Genomic DNA, 21,320 nt, shown 5'->3' on the forward strand with positions numbered 1-21,320 from the left:
TATTTTGAAATCTTGTCCATACTGAAGGAGATGGGATATAGAAATGTTAAGGAGGTGTGGTATTCCCTGGGTGGTTCTGTATTAGAAGCTAGGTTGGAATTGTTAAGTGATGACATATGTGCAATGCATGTGGTCAGCATTGCGATGTTGAATGGTTAAGCTCATTTATTTGTGGTTCACACGGTGTCCGAACCAGATTATATAGAAATGTTGGAACATCGTCATGAAGGTGAAGATCACGATGATGAGGTTGGTGAGGTTGGTCAGAATGGTGGTGAAGAAGGAATTGGTGAGGATGGTGAACAACAAGTTGGTGAGGATGGAGATAAAGTTGTTGAAGTTGTTGAAGGTCAACTGCCTGAACACGGTGAGGATGGTGAGGATGATATCATTGGTGGTGGTGTAGGGGATGGTGAGGATGATATCATTGGTGGTGGTGTAGATGGTGGTGTAGGGGATGTACAGGATGAGTTTGATGTTAGTAGTTGGGTAGGTTCTGATGAAGACGCTTCTGTGAATGAAGATGATTTGGAGGATGTTATATTGGAAGGAGATGATTTGGAGGATGTTATATTGGAAGGAGATGAAGAACCCGAACAAGAGGAATCCGAAGGTAGTTTGTTTGGTGAAGTGGGTACAAGAAGTGGATGTCCTACTCGAAAAATGCATGTACAGGCCCGGGGATTATCTGATAGTGAGTGGGAATCTGATAGTTGTGGCAGTAAATCCGGATATTAATATGAAAAACCTGCACAATAAATTCTGTAAAAAGTACAACATTGGTGTGTCTAGGTCTACAACAAGTAGGGCAAAGGCAATGGCATCCGCCAATATTGATGGTTGTTTCGAACAACAATATGAAAGACTATTTGATTATGCACACGAGTTACTCAGATCAAACCCTGGCTCAACAATTAAAGTTAAGGTACAACCAACTGAGGATAAGGCCATATTCAAGAGAATGTATGTGTGTTTGAAAGCATGTAAGGACAGCTTTGTAAGTTGTAGGCCTATTATACATTTGGATGGTTGTTTCTTAAAAGGACTTCATATCCTGATATTTTGCCTCCACCAAAACGGGTGTTGCCAGGTAGACCAAAAAAGAAAAGAAGGCTCGAGAGTTGGGAGCAAAAAAAGGATGATACACAACTTGGACAAAAAGGAATCCCTAAGAGATGTTCCATATGTAGAGAACTTGGGCATAGAAAAACTAAGTGCCCACAGAGAAGTCAACAATCAAACGAAGAACGTACACCAGACCCAACTCAAGCAAGTCAGATAACTCAAGAACCCCAGACTGATGAAATTACAGCACAACTTTAGATTGTTCTAGTTTCAAACATTAAGTACATCTTTGTTCTATTTTGGATATGTACTTTGACTTTAAATAGTGTTGCTTTGCTTTCTGTAGTGTATTTTGCACTTAACAATGTATACATTTTGGATGATATCTGAACTATTTTGGATGATATGTGATGTTTTCTGAAGTATTTTCTGTCATATTGTATTGGCTGATTTCATATTTTGCACTTAATAAACGCTCGCCACGAGAACGCACGTCCAATTCACGCTCGTCCAGCGAGAACAGCTCGCACTGTGGACGCAAGTACGTCCAGCGAAGCGAACGCCCAGTGAGGTAGAAGAGGACGCTCGTCCAGCAAAGCGAACGCCCAGTGAGGTAGAAGAGGAGGCTCGTCCAGCGAAGCGAACGCCCAGTGAGGCAGAAGATGACGCTCGTCCAGCGAAGCGAACGCCCAATGAGGCACAAGAGGACGCTCGTCCAGCGAAGCGAACGCCCAGTCAGGCAGAAGAGGAGGCTCGTCCAGCGAAGCGAACGCCCAATAAGGCAGAAGAGGAGGCTCGTTCAGCGAACTAAGACGACGCTCGTCCACAACCGCTTAGTGGACGCTCGGCATCGAGAAGTGGGATGCTCGTCCACGCTCAGTGGATGCTGTTTTTCCACTTGTGGGGATTTTGAACTGGAATTAACACCTATAGGAGATTCGGTTTGAGTATAATAGGAAGGTTGGAGATTGGGTCTCAGTATAATTGTAAAGTGTACTTCAGCCATACTAAAAAGAGATTATTCTTAGTCTAAGTGAGTTAAATTATTACAACACTTCTTTGAAAATTAGAACGATTTGGTACTTCTTGCCAGAAACATAACACTTTTCTGAAAATTACATTCCAATATAACCATCTTCTTCAATAAATACAATGCCATTAGAAGCACAATCTCATTACAATTTAAGTAACTTCTTCACAATTTAACTAACTTCTTCATCACAAAATGTGACTGATACAACAGAATTAAAACATAACACATACAAAGACGATATTAATCAACCCCATCAAACATAACATCCAAATTAAGACCTTTTCCCTTCTCTGACAAACCAAAAGGGATTTTTCCAAATTCATAATCTTTCTCCTTTGCCACCCAATTGTAGTATCCCTTTCATCAACATTATCTTCACTGGCCCATTTGAAGAAATTACATCCTCGCACTTCTTCATTTCGACTACGCTGTACAAAACATGCAACCAAAATCATCTCAGCCAAAACCAAATAAATGTATCCGAAAATAAAAAACACCACGAAGGGAAGAAACCTTGTAATTAGGGCAGCCCCAAAAAGGCTTGCCTTGGTTCTTAGCAGTTTTCGCGACTCTCAATACGGCAAGCTCTCCACAATAGCATATTTGTGTGCCAAGCATTCCTCTTGATGAAGCACCACGACAACTTCCCCGTGAGCAAGACGAACAGTCATTCGTTGACATTGCGTCGTCGTCCACACCAACAAAACAACCCCAACCCCAAAAATGAACCACAATCAGAGAAGAGAACAGGGATACGACACCCACCTCAGACGAAGCAAACAACGAAGGGCACAAAACCTCTGCGACCTTCTTCACCTCACAAAACAACAATAGTTACTGAACATAGGGCACCCACTTCACACCAACCAAACAACGAAGGCCACCCCCACCTCAGTTCACCTCTTTAACCTCTGCTACTAGCTACCTGTAAAAAAAACCCTAATTAGCCCTCTTGAACGTACAAAAAAAAACCCTAATTTATTTCCCCAATTTAAAAAACGTTACCCCATTTCAATTTCCCAAATCAGCCTGCCACGTCAACTCACTTAAGCCACCTCATTGCCACGCTTGCACAAATCACGTACACAGTCAGAAAAACGTTATCAATTATAACGGCGTTAAGTGGGTAGGATTCAATTGATACAAATTTCAAAACATAGTTATCAAATGCCTACATTTTTAAAACCGGGTACTAAATAGCAAATTACCTCCCAACATGGGGACTAAGTAGGTAATTAAGCCTTAATATTAATATATAAATAATTTTGAAGTGAGTCTTTTATTCTTGTCTTTTGTTCACAAAATTTAAAATCTTTAATGATTTTAATAAAGTAAATATTAACTAACTTTGTTTTTAATAAATACACTTAACAATTATTAAAATTCAAAATATATGCTTTGTTACTTCGATCACGAAAAGAATCCATACAAAAATGCCAAAAGTTAAATATTTTTATATTAGGTTTAATCATTCACTAAGTCCCTATTTTCGCATGGAATCTCAATTTCGTCCCTTTCTTTCTGAAAATATCAATTGGGTCCCAATTTTATGAAAATTGCAACAAATCGATCCTTTCCGTTAAATACTGTCAAACGACGTTACGGTGTGTTTGACGTGGCACGCTGCGTTGGACGTGGCACGCTGCGTTGGACGTGTTATCTGACGTGGTTGAAGAGAGCAGGAGCAGTGGGGCACGTGGATATTGAATATTTTATAAGTAAAAGGAAAAGAATTGTTTTATAAGTAAAAAGCACGTGGATATCGAATTAGGGATTCTTCTCTCTCAGTACTTCTAGGGTTCGGTTCGTCCAAAGTTGATTTCATTTCAGAAAATTGGGGTATGAATTTGGGTATTTAGGGTTGAATCGAGGTTGACCTTCAGAGAGTGTGCAGTTGTCGTCGTCCTCATCGGAGTTGTGGGACCTTCTTCAGTTGCAATCTGGAGTGGCCAGGTCAGTAAAAGTTTGGTTTTGTTAGAAACCTTTATCTTGCGATGTTGGGTGGTGGTCCCCGTCTATGTATTGTGTTTTATTTTTGATTGCAATGTTGTGGTCCCGTTGGTGGGATTGTGTTCCATTTTTTATTGCAATGTTGTGGTTCCGTTGGTCGGATTGTGTTCCATTTTTTATTGCAATGTTGTGGTCCCCCATGCCCCCCATGTTTAAAGTGATAATTTTCTATGTGTGTGAGTGTGTTTTGGTTACGGTTTTAATACATGTTTTGTCGTGATTTGATTATATTATAGGTGTACAAATACTTATATATAGTGTTTTGCATCATGGACGAGGATATTGAGGTTGTCTTTCACCATGGAGGGAAATTAGTTAACGATGGGAAGCTTAAGTATGAAGGGGGGGAGACATCTAGGTTTATGTTTGACCCAGATGTTTGGAGTTATTTCGTGATTGTTAGTGTAGTGAAGTCTTTGGGATACGATGGGCTTAAAGATATGTGGTACTCTGTAGGAGGGGCTTCAATTTTGGATGATAAGTTAGAGCGTCTGTGTGATGACACTGGTGCCATGCATATGGTTAATTTAGCTAGGCTGAATGGTGAGGTCCATGTGTTTTTGATACACCCTGTTTCTGAACCCCAAGTCATACATATGCTGGAACATGTTGGTAATGATGAAGGAGAAGTTGAAGACAGGGGTGAAGAAGTGGAAGTTGAGGCTGTAATGGAGGAAGAGGTTGATGGACTTGAACAAGTTGAGGAAGTTGGTGGTGATGGTGAAGAAGTGGAAGTTGAGGCTGTTATGGAGGAAGAGGATGTTAGAGTTGAACAAGTTGGTTGTGTGTTGGAAGAGATGGGTAAACAAGTGGAAGTTGAGGCTGTTATGGAGGAAGAGGTTGTTGTAGTTGAACAAGTTCAGGAAGTTGGTGGGGATGGTGAAGAAGTGGAAGTTGAGGCTGTTATGGAGGAAGAGGTTGATGGTGATGGTGAACATGAAGGTGTAGAACAGAATGAAGTTGAACATAATTCCTTATTCATATAATGTTAATAATAATTGTATTATTTGTTGTAGGTATTGGTCAAGATCAAGGTTCACTGAAAGAGCTAAATCTGACACCTTAGTAAACAATATGAGTGAGGGCTTCAACAGTGTCCTCGTTTCTGCCAGGAGTAAACCCATCATTACGATGTTGGAGACGATACGGCTTTACCTCATGCAAAGATGGGCAAAGAACAGGTCAAGCCTATCATCATTTACTGGATCCATCTGTCCCAAGATTCTATCCAGATTTAGAAAGGAATGTCATTTAACTCAAAATTGGATTCCTAGGTAAATTTCAGTAATCACTTCTGTGTTATATATTAATTTACTACTGTGCCTAATAATTATTGTTGTCTTCTTGTACACAGTTGGTCAGGCAACAAGCTATTCGAAGTTCGTCACATGTCTAACAATGGAGATAAGTTTGTAGTCAACCTAGATGAGTCCTCATGCACATGCAGAACTTGGATGATGATTGGAATCCCCTGTTGTCATTCATTGGCTGCAATGAAGTTCCTCAACATTGATGGACAACAATTTATTGAGTCTTGCTACATGAAGTCCAAATATGAGGAGACATATTCAACAATCATATATCCCTTAAATGGAGCCAACATGTGGAACATTACTCCATATCCTGATGTGTCTCCACCACACAAAAGAGTAATGCCTGGACGACCAAAGAGAAAACGAAGGCTAGAGCAATGGGAAATGAGGAAGGATGAATCAAGAATGACCAAATCTGGCTTGCAAAAGAGATGTGGCATATGTAGAGAACATGGCCATAACAGAACTCGTTGCCCATCAGCAACCCAACCAGGAACTGTGCCCAGTACATCAGCAACCCAAGCAACTCCATCCACTCAACAATCTGAAATATTCTGTACATCAGCACATCAGCCCAGTACATCAGCACATCACTCTGGGAATCAACCGTAGTAGACAGTACGAATTAACTGATGCAAATTTGTAATATTTCTGGTACTGCAGTTGATATTAACTGATGGAACTTCATGTTGATAACTGATGTAATATTCTGGTCTGTATGACAGCACTTTTATGTAGGAACTTCAGCTTAATTAAAACCGAACGCTAGATACGGACGCTCGCTAACTAAGAAAACATGCAAAATCAACATTACATATAAGGAACGAACGCCTTCAAGTTACTCGAGTCTGCCGAACGTTACAATCACTAGTATAACAAAAGGCCAAAACCGAACGCTCACAAACACTACCACACAGACCGAACGCTTTAAGATTCAACCCAAATTAAAACCGAACGGACGCTCGCTAACTGAGAAAACATGCAAAATCAACATCACATATAAGGAACGAACGCCTTCAAGTTACTCGAGTCTGCCGAACGTTACAATCACTAGTATAACAAAAGGCCAAAACCGAACGCTCACAAACACTACCACACAGACCGAACGCTTTAAGATTCAACCCAAATTAAAACCGAACGGACGCTCGCTAACTGAGAAAACATGCAAAATCAACATCACATATAAGGAACGAACGCCTTCAAGTTACTCGAGTCTGCCGAACGTTACAATCACTAGTATAACAAAACGCCAAAACCGAACGCTCACAAACACTACCACACAGACCGAACGCTTTAAGATTCAACCCAAATTAAAACCGAACGCACGCTCCCTAACTGAGAAAACATGCAAAATCAACATGAAGTACATTCCATCATAAGAACGAGCGTCACATATATGACCAAAAATTACAAACAATACAAACTTTTATAGTCAAAATAACTTCGGTTCATTGCATTCTAAGTACATCCCATCATAAGTACAATGAAATCATGGTGATGGTGAACGAAAAAACACTATTGTAAGTACAATAATGTTCACCACAACAAGAACACAGACAATCCCTAACAGTACATTAAGCCTATTTCCCAATTTCTTCACAGAGCAGTCCAAATCACTTATAATCTTCCATCCACCTTCCATTGCTTCTCTGTTCAGCAAACACTCAGACTTGCCTTCACACTTTGCACTGGTTTCCGTTTCAATAACCCCATGATCTGCACACCATGTGAAATAATTGCAACCACCATCTTCACCACCATTCTGTACAACAAAACACCAATCAGGGCACCCTGGAACTGAAAATAAGAACAACGAAAAACCCAACAAAAAACCTTACCTTGAACTTAGGGCAGCCCCAAAATTGCTTGCCTCTGTTCTTGACTGTTCTTGCAGTTCTGATAACACATTTCATCCCACAATAGCACAACGGACTACCATTGCTGTTCTTAACTCCTCGAGCACCACCACAGACCACATTACTATCTTGCTTCCGCCACCCGCTGCATGACGAAGACGAGCAGGGATGCATCTTCAACCGCAACTTCGATTAAACCGTAGAAGTACTCAGAAGAATTCGATCTGCACGAACCCAACCCTAGAAGTACTGAGAGAGAAGAATCCCTAATTCGATCTGCACGAACCGAACCCTAGAAGTATTGAGAGAGAAGAATCCCTAATTCGATATCCACGTGCTTTTTACTTATAAAACAATTCTTTTCTTTTTACTTATAAAATATTCAATATCCACATGCCCCATTGCTCCTGCTCTCTTCAACCACGTCAGATAACACGTCCAACGCAGCGTGCCACGTCAAACACACCGTAACGTCGTTTGACAGTATTTAACGGAAAGGATCGATTTGTTGCAATTTTCATAAAATTGGAACCCAATTGATATTTTCAGAAAGAAAGGGACGAAATTGAGATTCCATGCGAAAATAGGAACTTAGTGAATGATGGTTTAATCCTTTACTACATCCCTATTTATGTACGAATTTCTCAATTGGGTCCTCGTTATTTAAAGTGTATCAAAATGGTCCCTAATTTTGAAAATTGATATCAATTGAGTCCTTTCCGTTAAGTTGGCTGGACGGCGTTAAAAAAATTGATGAGTGGATGCTGAGATGACGAACGAGCGCTCGTCCACCAGCGAACGAACGCTCGTCCAGCAGCGAACGAACGCTCGTCCACCAGAGAACGAACGGTCGTCCAGTGTGGAACGAACGGTTGTCCAGCAGTAAGAGGTCGACGAGCGTTCGTTCTCTGGTGGACGAGCGTTCGTTCGCTAGTGGACGAGCGTTCGTTCGCTAGTGGACGAGCGTTCGTTCGTCATCTGAGCATCCACTCATCAATTTTTTTAACGCCGTCCAGCCAACTTAACGGAAAGGACTCAATTGATATCAATTTTCAAAATTAGGGACCATTTTGATACACTTTAAAAAACGAGGACCCAATTGAGAAATTCGTACATAAATAGGGATGTAGTAAAGGATTAAACCGTGAATGATTAAACCTTTATTTTTTGGTTTAATCCTTTAGTACATCCCTATTTATGTATGAATGTCTCAATTGGGTCCTCGTTTTTTAAAGTGTATCAAAATGGTCCTTAATTTCGAAAATTCATATCAATTGAGTCCTTTCCGTTAAGTTGGCTGGACGGCGTTAAAAAAATTCATGAGTGGATGCTGAGATGACGAACGAACGCTCGTCCACCAGCGAACGAACGCTCGTCCACCAGAGAACGAACGCTCGTCGACCTCTTACTGCTGGACAACCGTTCGTTCTACACTGGACGACCGTTCGTTCGGTGGTCGACAAGCGTTCGTTCGCTGATGGACGAGCGTTCGTTCGCTGGTGGACGAGCGCTCGTTCGTCATCTCAGCATCCCACTCATCAATTTTTTTAACGCCGTCCAGCCAACTTAACGGAAAGGACTCAATTGATATCAATTTTCAAAATTAGGGACCATTTTGATACACTTTAAAAAACGAGGACCCAATTGAGAAATTCGTACATAAATAGGGATGTAGTAAAGGATTAAACCTTATTTTTATATATTACTAAATAGGCGTTTTAAAATAAATAGATATTTAAAATAAATAAAAATAAATAATAACGGTAACAACGACAAAAATAATAAAATAAAAAAAACAAGTAGAATAAGATAAATAAGGTGTGAGACCCTTAATAATTAGCCCAATTTAATCCTGACACATCACTCTTAATGCTTTCCACCTCATTCCCAGCCATTTAAAACCACTCCCTAGACTGATCCCATTCCCTCTGACGTGCACAAAACACCACGCCCATCATTCTCTGATTTCATTAAAACGCACTAAAGTCTGCATGCAAGCATGCCACTTGTCATGTTGGAAGTTTCTGAAATCAGAGTTGGTGTGCATGTGGCTACATGTAAGTAGTTCTCAAATTTTAACGTTAGTTTAACAAAATCAGACTTTTCGAAAACACACTTTCACTTACACGAACTCATCTTCAACCTCTGAAACTCACCCTTTCATATTCTCCAACTTCTCTCTTGAAACAGTGAACTTCCTTTTTACTGTAAAAACTTATATCTCTTCTCCAATCACGATTTCAGCACCATAGGAGAGTTCGTCCAGCCTTGATCTTCATTTTGGACCGAACAGAAATTAAATCCAACCTGGTAAGTCTCTTCGCGGTAGTTCATCCTTTAGGTTTCTGGAAAATAGGATTTTTAGTTGCATGCAAACTGGTATACTGAGTGTTCTGTAAAATTTGGTTAGATTTTAGTTCGGAAGAGTCAAGATCATAAGAAAAAAAGTGTTGGACAAAGCCATTTCTACACCTAGGACAAGTTTGAATTTCAATCCGGGTAAGGGAAGTTTATATGTTTAATTTATACTGTTTGATTTATGATCTGAGATGCATATATGGAAAGCATGATGTGTGAGTATTTAGAAACGTTTACTGATATGGAATATGATTTCTGGTTTGTTTTGCATGTGTGAAAAATATGAAGTTGAGTTGTTAGAAATGATCACTGATATCTGATATGCATTCTGGTTTGGATGAATCTGTCATGAACTGATACGGCTTGTATGAATTATATTTGATGTTGAATTTGATTTAAATGCATGTTGAGTTGATTATGGATGAATGGAGAATGGCTATTGTGTGGTTGGAATGATTTTAAATGTTGAAATCTGCATGATGATGATGTTTGAAGGGAATTAAACCTGAAATGGAAGTATAAAGTTGGAAAATGGAAATCTGGAAAAATTCTGCTAAGTGTGAAAAATCTAAATTTTCTGATCATTCTCTGTTGCTAAAAGGTCGTTCGTCACTGTACGGTCTTAGACCGTTCGGTTTTTGGTTAACATGACTTAGATTGGAATTCATTCATTTGGAATGAATTCTGCTCGAGAACGAGCGTCCCCCAATTGAGTGAATGAGCGTTCGTTCTGCTCAGTATAGATCAATATTTAAAACTTTATAAATAAGTGACGTTCGGTCTTAAGTCGAGCGTTCGTCCTCAATGACGTTCGGCCTCATGTCGAGCGTTCGTCCTTATTGTTGTTCGACCTTATGTCGAACGTTAGTTCTAGAGAGCGTTCGTCCTTATACTGAACGTTCGTCCAAAGTTGGCGTTCGGTCCTATACCGAAACGCTCGTCCTATAAAGCGCTTGGGTTATAACCAGCGTTAGTGCTGATTCGTGCTTGGTCATTGACCTAGCGTTCGTCCACAGCAGGGTTCGGTTTCTAACTGAACGCTCGTCCTTATTATTGAGTTCTGAGCGAATGTAATTGATGTTCGTCCAAATTGAAATTCTGAACGTTCGTTCTTTGACTGGCAGTGCTGTTTATCTGAAATTCAATTATATTGGTTGTTTATCTAAACATTTTCTTACTGGTTTTATCCTTTGGATTCTACCTGAACTCTGTACACTCAAAATCTTTCTAAGTATCATCCACCTCTTTTAAAGATCAGTATTTTCAAATTATTAAGTATTGAAACGTATTAAGTGAGTACACGGTTCGTTTCTTTTATTCAGAAACGCGTGGTCAAAAGTACTGTAATACTTTCGTTTTATTTGATCAAAGGATGAATGTTGTAAAATGTTAAGGGAATGAAACACAAAATGAGAAAGGGAATAAAGAGAACTGGTTATTATGAACGAATGATATATTTTGAAGAAAATATTGGAAGTGGATATTAAAGAGCGTTCCAAGGAGGAACGTCTCTGATGTGTTGAATGTGAAATGTTGAATGGTAAAGTATGAACCTGGATAAGTTAGGACTCGCTGTCCGTCCTGATATTCCGTGATACTCATCTTCACGTAGAAGGGGGTAGTCATGCGTGGGAATGGCAGGAGGTTCTTCGTTCATCGCTTAGATATGGGCGAGGGGCTAACCTCGAGTGGTAGCTGATTAGGTATATCCCGGCTTGTACACCACTCGGGTGCATGGACGCTTGTAACTACATGGTTCATACAGTCCGGACAGTCTGTCTTTTATATTTATTTTATGATTGCGAATTGATAATTTATGTGCTGCACGCTTGAATTGACATGTGAACGTATGTGTTAATTGTATAAATTAAATATTATAAGCTTACCCTTGCGTTTTCCATTGTGTTGTCTATTGTCCATGTACTTCCGTCTTGTCAAATGCAATGATCATCCGTTGTGGATGTGAGCAGATGGTGGTGCATCCCTTGAAACAATGCTGGAAGAAGAAAATTTGGAGGATGCCAACTTGGTAGAAGTGGAAGTTAAATCGGAGCAGTAGAGATTAGATCCATAGTAGCTGTTAGTTATTTCTGTACTGTATTTTAACAGTTCTGTGTACAGTACTGCAGACGCATTTTATCCAGAACTGTTTTATATTTTGATTAGTTTATGAACACTGTAATTTGCTGTTTTATTTTGGAGCAGCTACTGTAAATATTAGCCAGTAGGCTTTTATTTCTGTTTTAATGCAAAGACTGTTTATGATTACTTTTAATTGTAATTAATTCTGAATTATAGTGATTACTGTATTTTGGGATGTTACATTTATTGGTATCAGAGCAGTTTTGTTCTTGTTAAAGGACACTGTAGGGTTATGAGTGCACTGTGTTTTGCTGTGTGCTTATTGTATGTTTAATGAGTTACTTTATTTTAACTCTTGAACATAACTAACGTTAGTTTGTTTTCTCTGTATCCAGAGAACAAATGGCACCTAGATTGCCTCCTCCTCCTCAACCGAATGAGTCCGAGACATCCAGCAACACTAGATTGTTGGAAACCGTGGTGGAAAGACTGCATCAACAGAATACCACGTTACTGGAGCAGAATGCTACCTTGATGCAGCAAAACCAAGCTGCTATGCAAGGTTTGGAGGCTTCGCGTGTTAATTCTGAAAACACGCAAAGACAATTGATGGAGATACTGGCTGCAACTAGAGGTGCGCCTGGAGCATCTTCTTCAAACGCTGCCCAACCAAATGCCGAATGGAGTTTGGAGAGTTTTCTCCAACACCATCCATCTAAATTCAATGGAAAGGGCCTCCCTGATGAGGCAGACCAATGGTTAGGGGACATGGAGAGAATCTTCAACGCAAAGAGGTGTCCGGACGAGAACAGGTTGGCTTACACAGAATATTTGTTGACTGGGGAAGCAAGCCATTGGTGGGCGAGCACAAGAGCTATTCTGGTAGAAGCTCAACGTCCTGTCACTTGGGAAGTATTTCGTAGTAAGTTTTACGAGGAGTATTTCCCTGACAGCGTACGGTTTGCGAAGGAAGTGGAGTTTTTACAACTGGTTCAAGGTGGGATGACAGTTTCAGAATATACCAACAAGTTCAAGCACCTTGTTCGGTTTTATACGATGGCCACCAACGAGGAGTGGCAGTGTAGGAAGTTTGAGAACGGCTTAAGGAGTGACTTGAAAGTCATGATTTCAAGCTTGTGCATAAGGACATTTCCTGCCATGGTTGAGAGGGCTAAGGTGTTGGAGAAGAACATGGCAAGAGGCTGAACGACATAAGAAACAGCAACAAGTGAGTAGGGGACCAATAGTGTCCAGAGGAGGTTCTGTTCAAAGAAGATTACCTTACGCTCGTCCAAACCAACCAGCTAATACAAGCGGATCACAAGCGATCGTTCCTGTTGGACAGCCTGTACAAGGGAACGTTATTTGTTACCGGTGTGGAGGACCACACTATAGAAATGCATGCCCTCAACTAGCTGGAGGAAAGTACTGCAGTCTTTGTGGAAGGAACGGACACTCAAATAACGAGTGTAATATGAGTGGACGGGCAGTGACGAGACCACCTGTTGCTGGAAGGAATCAACCGAGAGGTGGTAGAGCACAAGCAGCGGGTCGTGTGTATGCAATAACTGGGGCGGAAGCAGCTAACTCAGGTAACCTTATAACCAGTGAATGCTTGCTGTGTGGAGTATCCTGTCATGTGTTGTTTGATTCGGGGGCGACTCACTCCTTCATCTCGAAGGCGTGTGTTGAGAAATTGGGATTAGTGGAGAGGAATATGCAGTTCGACCTGGTGGTTTCTACCCCGGCAGCTGGAGAGATTAGGACGTCTACTGTATGCATTAGATGTCCTATTGTGGTTGAGGGACGTAGTTACAAGGTGAATTTAATTTGCTTACCTCTCCAAGGGTTGGAGGTGATTCTAGGGATGGATTGGTTGACCACCAATCACATTCTTATAGATTGTGGTAACAAGGAATTGGTGTTTCCTAATGATGAAGAAGAAGAGTTAACAGTAACGCTTGGCCAGTTGAAGGAAGATATAATGGAAGGTGCAAGCTGTTTTCTCATCATGACGCATGAAGACCAAGAGCTTGGAGATTTGAGACATGAACGAACGTACGCTATTGGCAGTCGAGAGAGAACGTCAGTTGTGGAGGAATTTATGGACGTTTTTCCAGATGAGATACCAGGGTTGCCTCCTGTTAGAGAAGTTGAATTCACCATTGATTTGGTGACAACGGCAGCCCCTATATCCGTTCAGCCATACCGGATGGCACCTGCGGAATTGGTTGAACTCAAGAAGCAGATTGAGGAGCTTATGGAGAAACAATTCATTAGACCGAGTGTGTCACCATGGGGAGCGCCTGTACTCTTAGTGAAGAAGAAGGATGGCAGCTCTCGGTTGTGCATAGATTACAGGCAATTAAACAAGCTGACCATCAAGAATAAATACCCTTTACCAAGGATAGATGATTTGCTAGATCAACTGCATGGAGCTGCAGTGTTCTCAAAGATTGATTTGAGATCCGGTTATCATCAAATCAGAGTTAAAGATGAAGACATCCATAAGACAGCGTTCAGGTCACGGTATGGACATTATGAATATGTGGTGATGCCATTTGGAGTGACGAACGCTCCAGCCGTGTTTATGGAGTACATGAATCGCATCTTCAGGCCCTATTTGGACGAGTTCGTAGTTGTATTCATAGATGATATTCTCATCTATTCCAAGACCGAAGAGGAGCATGAGAAACATCTTAGACTGGTACTTGGAGTGTTACGTGAGAAGGAATTGTATGCAAAATTATCTAAGTGTGAATTCTGGATGAAGGAAATCCAGTTTTTGGGGCATGTGGTGTCGGCTGGAGGCATTGCAGTGGATCCTTCAAAGGTGAGAGCAGTGTTAGATTGGAAGAGCCCGCGTTCGGTCACTGAGGTGAGGAGTTTTGTTGGACTTGCGGGCTACTACAGACGCTTTATAGAGGGGTTCGCCAAGATAGTGGCTCCTCTTACCCAGTTAACTAGGAAGGATCAGCCGTTCGCGTGGACTGATGTGTGTGAGGAACGTTTCCAAGAGCTGAAGCGTAAGTTGACAAGCGCTCCTGTGCTGATCATTCCAGACACGTCCAGACCCTTTGAAGTGTACTGTGATGCGTCTCATCAAGGTTTGGGCTGTGTGCTTATGCAAGAGAAAAGGGCAGTAGCGTACGCGTCTCGCCAATTGAAGATTCATGAACGTAACTATCCAACGCACGACTTAGAGCTGGCAGCAGTCGTTTTTGCATTGAAGATTTGGAGGCATTTTCTATACGGATCAACATTCCAAGTCTTCAGTGACCACAAGAGCCTCAAATATTTATTTGATCAGAAGGAGCTGAACATGAGGCAGAGGCGTTGGTTAGAATTTTTGAAGGACTATGAGTTTGAGTTACTCTATCATCCCGGGAAGGCTAATGTAGTGGCAGACGCCCTTAGTAGGAAGGCAGTTCATGCCTCGTTGATGATGGTGAAAGAGTTGAGTTTAGTGGAGAGTTTCAGAGATCTAAGGTTACAGTTTGAATTGGAGCCAAGTAGTATCAAGTGCTGTAACCTTAGAATATCCAGTAACATATTTGATCGTATCTGGGTGAAGCAACGTGAAGATAAGGAGATGGTGAAGATCTTTGGTGCTCTCGGTACAGACAAAGCCAAGGAGTTTAATGCTGGGACGGACGGTATGCTACGTTACCTTGGCAGAACGTGCGTTCCCAATGATGGCGAGCTGAAACGAATTATACTGGAGGAAGCGCACCATAGTCGTCTTAGCATACACCCCGGTATGACTAAGATGTACCAAGATCTCAGGCGTTCGTTCTGGTGGCCTGGGATGAAGAGTGATGTTGCACGCTTTGTGGCATCTTGTTTGACTTGCCAACGTGCTAAGGCAGAACACCAACGTCCAGGAGGATTGCTTCAACCATTGGAGATCCCAGAGTGGAAGTGGGACAGCAATTCTATGGATTTCGTGACCCATCTGCCACGTACGGTCCGGAATCATGATTCAATTTGGGTGATCGTGGACAGATTAACGAAGAGCGCACACTTCTTAGCCGTGAATCTGAAGATGTCAATGACAAATTTGGCTAAGTTGTACATCAAGGAGATAATTCGTCTTCATGGAGTGCCTTCAAGCATAGTTTCTGACCGAGACACGAGATTCACATCTCGGTTTTGGCAATCTTTGCAAGGTGAATTAGGAAGCAGGCTGCAGATGAGTTCAGCATATCACCCTCAGACGGATGGACAGTCTGAACGTACAATCCAGACTTTAGAAGACTTATTGAGGACGTGCGTCCTGGACCACTTAGGCGCTTGGGATGAAGTATTGCCACTGGTGGAATTCACGTATAACAACAGTTTCCAGTCTAGCATTGGTATGGCGCCTTTTGAAGCACTTTATGGGAGAAGATGCCGAACACCACTTTGCTGGTTTCAAGAGGGAGAGAACGTGCTAACTGGACCTGAGCTCATCCAGCAAACAACCGATAAGGTTAAGTTGATTCAAGACAGGTTGAAAACGTCTTTGAGCAGGCAGAAATCCTATGCTGATAGGAGGAGAAGACCACTGGAATTCGCTACAGGTGATCATGTGTTTCTAAGACTGAATCCAATCACTGGAGTGGGAAGAGTTGTGCGTCCAAAGAAGCTGTCTCCTAAGTTCATAGGGCCGTATCAAATTTTAAGGAAGATTGGACCAGTAGCCTATGAACTTGCGTTGCCTCCTCAATTATCAAATCTGCATCCAGTCTTCCATGTGTCTCAGCTTAGGAGATACATATCTAATCCTTCTCATGTATTGGAACTGGAAAACATTCAACTGCGTCCAGATAGAACGTTGGAACTGCAACCAGTTCGCATTGAAGATGAACGCACCAAGCTGCATAAAGGAAAAGACATCCGTTTGGTGAAAATAGTATGGGACGCTAAGACTGGGGATTCAACGTGGGAAGTGGAGAGTGCAATGAGAGACTTGTTTCCACACTTATTCCCGGGTAAGTTCTAAATTTTCGAGGACGAAAATTTTTGTAGTTAGGGAGAATGTGAGACCCTTAATAATTAGCCCAATTTAATCCTGACACATCACTCTTAATGCTTTCCACCTCATTCCCAGCCATTTAAAACCACTCCCTAGACTGATCCCATTCCCTCTGACGTGCACAAAACACCACGCCCATCATTCTCTGATTTCATTAAAACGCACTAAAGTCTGCATGCAAGCATGCCACTTGTCATGTTGGAAGTTTCTGAAATCAGAGTTGGTGTGCATGTGGCTACATGTGAGTAGTTCTCAAATTTTAACGTTAGTTTAACAAAATCAGACTTTTCGAAAACACACTTTCACTTACACGAACTCATCTTCAACCTCTGAAACTCACCCTTTCATATTCTCCAACTTCTCTCTTGAAACAGTGAACTTCCTTTTTACTGTAAAAACTTATATCTCTTCTCCAATCACGATTTCAGCACCATAGGAGAGTTCGTCCAGCCTTGATCTTCATTTTGGACCGAACAGAAATTAAATCCAACCTGGTAAGTCTCTTCGCGGTAGTTCATCCTTTAGGTTTTTGGAAAATAGGATTTTTAGTTGCATGCAAACTGGTATACTGAGTGTTCTGTAAAATTTGGTTAGATTTTAGTTCGGAAGAGTCAAGATCATAAGAAAAAAAGTGTTGGACAAAGCCATTTCTACACCTAGGACAAGTTTGAATTTCAATCCGGGTAAGGGAAGTTTATATGTTTAATTTATACTGTTTGATTTATGATCTGAGATGCATATATGGAAAGCATGATGTGTGAGTATTTAGAAACGTTTACTGATATGGAATATGATTTCTGGTTTGTTTTGCATGTGTGAAAAATATGAAGTTGAGTTGTTAGAAATGATCACTGATATCTGATATGCATTCTGGTTTGGATGAATCTGTCATGAACTGATACGGCTTGTATGAATTATATTTGATGTTGAATTTGATTTAAATGCATGTTGAGTTGATTATGGATGAATGGAGAATGGCTATTGTGTGGTTGGAATGATTTTAAATGTTGAAATCTGCATGATGATGATGTTTGAAGGGAATTAAACCTGAAATGGAAGTATAAAGTTGGAAAATGGAAATCTGGAAAAATTCTGCTAAGTGTGAAAAATCTAAATTTTCTGATCATTCTCTGTTGCTAAAAGGTCGTTCGTCACTGTACGGTCTTAGACCGTTCGGTTTTTGGTTAACATGACTTAGATTGGAATTCATTCATTTGGAATGAATTCTGCTCGAGAACGAGCGTCCCCCAATTGAGTGAATGAGCGTTCGTTCTGCTCAGTATAGATCAATATTTAAAACTTTATAAATAAGTGACGTTCGGTCTTAAGTCGAGCGTTCGTCCTCAATGACGTTCGGCCTCATGTCGAGCGTTCGTCCTTATTGTTGTTCGACCTTATGTCGAACGTTAGTTCTAGAGAGCGTTCGTCCTTATACTGAACGTTCGTCCAAAGTTGGCGTTCGGTCCTATACCGAAACGCTCGTCCTATAAAGCGCTTGGGTTATAACCAGCGTTAGTGCTGATTCGTGCTTGGTCATTGACCTAGCGTTCGTCCACAGCAGGGTTCGGTTTCTAACTGAACGCTCGTCCTTATTATTGAGTTCTGAGCGAACGTAATTGATGTTCGTCCAAATTGAAATTCTGAACGTTCGTTCTTTGACTGGCAGTGCTGTTTATCTGAAATTCAATTATATTGGTTGTTTATCTAAACATTTTCTTACTGGTTTTATCCTTTGGATTCTACCTGAACTCTGTACACTCAAAATCTTTCTAAGTATCATCCACCTCTTTTAAAGATCAGTATTTTCAAATTATTAAGTATTGAAACGTATTAAGTGAGTACACGGTTCGTTTCTTTTATTCAGAAACGCGTGGTCAAAAGTACTGTAATACTTTCGTTTTATTTGATCAAAGGATGAATGTTGTAAAATGTTAAGGGAATGAAACACAAAATGAGAAAGGGAATAAAGAGAACTGGTTATTATGAACGAATGATATATTTTGAAGAAAATATTGGAAGTGGATATTAAAGAGCGTTCCAAGGAGGAACGTCTCTGATGTGTTGAATGTGAAATGTTGAATGGTAAAGTATGAACCTGGATAAGTTAGGACTCGCTGTCCGTCCTGATATTCCGTGATACTCATCTTCACGTAGAAGGGGGTAGTCATGCGTGGGAATGGCAGGAGGTTCTTCGTTCATCGCTTAGATATGGGCGAGGGGCTAACCTCGAGTGGTAGCTGATTAGGTATATCCCGGCTTGTACACCACTCGGGTGCATGGACGCTTGTAACTACATGGTTCATACAGTCCGGACAGTCTGTCTTTTATATTTATTTTATGATTGCGAATTGATAATTTATGTGCTGCACGCTTGAATTGACATGTGAACGTATGTGTTAATTGTATAAATTAAATATTATAAGCTTACCCTTGCGTTTTCCATTGTGTTGTCTATTGTCCATGTACTTCCGTCTTGTCAAATGCAATGATCATCCGTTGTGGATGTGAGCAGATGGTGGTGCATCCCTTGAAACAATGCTGGAAGAAGAAAATTTGGAGGATGCCAACTTGGTAGAAGTGGAAGTTAAATCGGAGCAGTAGAGATTAGATCCATAGTAGCTGTTAGTTATTTCTGTACTGTATTTTAACAGTTCTGTGTACAGTACTGCAGACGCATTTTATCCAGAACTGTTTTATATTTTGATTAGTTTATGAACACTGTAATTTGCTGTTTTATTTTGGAGCAGCTACTGTAAATATTAGCCAGTAGGCTTTTATTTCTGTTTTAATGCAAAGACTGTTTATGATTACTTTTAATTGTAATTAATTCTGAATTATAGTGATTACTGTATTTTGGGATGTTACATTTATTGGTATCAGAGCAGTTTTGTTCTTGTTAAAGGACACTGTAGGGTTATGAGTGCACTGTGTTTTGCTGTGTGCTTATTGTATGTTTAATGAGTTACTTTATTTTAACTCTTGAACATAACTAACGTTAGTTTGTTTTCTCTGTATCCAGAGAACAAATGGCACCTAGATTGCCTCCTCCTCCTCAACCGAATGAGTCCGAGACATCCAGCAACACTAGATTGTTGGAAACCGTGGTGGAAAGACTGCATCAACAGAATACCACGTTACTGGAGCAGAATGCTACCTTGATGCAGCAAAACCAAGCTGCTATGCAAGGTTTGGAGGCTTCGCGTGTTAATTCTGAAAACACGCAAAGACAATTGATGGAGATACTGGCTGCAACTAGAGGTGCGCCTGGAGCATCTTCTTCAAACGCTGCCCAACCAAATGCCGAATGGAGTTTGGAGAGTTTTCTCCAACACCATCCATCTAAATTCAATGGAAAGGGCCTCCCTGATGAGGCAGACCAATGGTTAGGGGACATGGAGAGAATCTTCAACGCAAAGAGGTGTCCGGACGAGAACAGGTTGGCTTACACAGAATATTTGTTGACTGGGGAAGCAAGCCATTGGTGGGCGAGCACAAGAGCTATTCTGGTAGAAGCTCAACGTCCTGTCACTTGGGAAGTATTTCGTAGTAAGTTTTACGAGGAGTATTTCCCTGACAGCGTACGGTTTGCGAAGGAAGTGGAGTTTTTACAACTGGTTCAAGGTGGGATGACAGTTTCAGAATATACCAACAAGTTCAAGCACCTTGTTCGGTTTTATACGATGGCCACCAACGAGGAGTGGCAGTGTAGGAAGTTTGAGAACGGCTTAAGGAGTGACTTGAAAGTCATGATTTCAAGCTTGTGCATAAGGACATTTCCTGCCATGGTTGAGAGGGCTAAGGTGTTGGAGAAGAACATGGCAGAGGCTGAACGACATAAGAAACAGCAACAAGTGAGTAGGGGACCAATAGTGTCCAGAGGAGGTTCTGTTCAAAGAAGATTACCTTACGCTCGTCCAAACCAACCAGCTAATACAAGCGGATCACAAGCGATCGTTCCTGTTGGACAGCCTGTACAAGGGAACGTTATTTGTTACCGGTGTGGAGGACCACACTATAGAAATGCATGCCCTCAACTAGCTGGAGGAAAGTACTGCAGTCTTTGTGGAAGGAACGGACACTCAAATAACGAGTGTAATATGAGTGGACGGGCAGTGACGAGACCACCTGTTGCTGGAAGGAATCAACCGAGAGGTGGTAGAGCACAAGCAGCGGGTCGTGTGTATGCAATAACTGGGGCGGAAGCAGCTAACTCAGGTAACCTTATAACCAGTGAATGCTTGCTGTGTGGAGTATCCTGTCATGTGTTGTTTGATTCGGGGGCGACTCACTCCTTCATCTCGAAGGCGTGTGTTGAGAAATTGGGATTAGTGGAGAGGAATATGCAGTTCGACCTGGTGGTTTCTACCCCGGCAGCTGGAGAGATTAGGACGTCTACTGTATGCATTAGATGTCCTATTGTGGTTGAGGGACGTAGTTACAAGGTGAATTTAATTTGCTTACCTCTCCAAGGGTTGGAGGTGATTCTAGGGATGGATTGGTTGACCACCAATCACATTCTTATAGATTGTGGTAACAAGGAATTGGTGTTTCCTAATGATGAAGAAGAAGAGTTAACAGTAACGCTT

The 21,320-nt window shown here is 41.2% G+C and overlaps 2 protein-coding genes and 1 long non-coding RNA gene across 4 annotated transcripts; 2 read left to right on the top strand and 1 right to left on the bottom strand.

Moving 5' to 3' along the window:
- The first annotated feature begins 5,182 nt into the window (after positions 1–5,182).
- On the top strand, positions 5,183–6,033 carry LOC148201307 (uncharacterized). The gene is made up of 2 exons (XM_088108789.1): positions 5,183–5,382; positions 5,463–6,033. The coding sequence occupies exons 1-2, from the start codon at positions 5,183–5,185 to the stop codon at positions 6,031–6,033; spliced, it is 771 nt and encodes a 256-aa protein (XP_087964915.1).
- Positions 6,034–6,895: 862 nt separating this feature from the next.
- On the bottom strand, positions 6,896–8,053 carry LOC148201308 (uncharacterized). The gene is made up of 2 exons (XM_088108447.1): positions 7,260–8,053; positions 6,896–7,183 (listed from the first exon to the last, which is right to left on the bottom strand). The coding sequence occupies exons 1-2, from the start codon at positions 7,449–7,451 to the stop codon at positions 6,911–6,913; spliced, it is 465 nt and encodes a 154-aa protein (XP_087964573.1). The 5' UTR covers positions 7,452–8,053; the 3' UTR covers positions 6,896–6,910.
- Positions 8,054–9,117: 1,064 nt separating this feature from the next.
- LOC148201309 (uncharacterized) lies at positions 9,118–11,903 on the top strand. 2 transcript variants are annotated; one of them, XR_015785232.1, is made up of 4 exons: positions 9,118–9,334; positions 9,522–9,587; positions 9,688–9,776; positions 11,606–11,903. It is a non-coding gene; the product is annotated as an uncharacterized LOC148201309 (long non-coding RNA). The 2 variants fall into 2 exon arrangements; XR_015785231.1 differs by lacking the exon at positions 9,118–9,334 and having other exon boundaries at positions 9,368–9,587.
- The last annotated feature ends 9,417 nt before the right edge of the window (positions 11,904–21,320 follow it).

Source organism: Vigna umbellata, chromosome 3, assembly GCF_029865625.1.
Source record: "Vigna umbellata cultivar VRB3 chromosome 3, Vumbellata_1.0, whole genome shotgun sequence".
Taxonomy (NCBI): Eukaryota; Viridiplantae; Streptophyta; class Magnoliopsida; order Fabales; family Fabaceae; genus Vigna; species Vigna umbellata.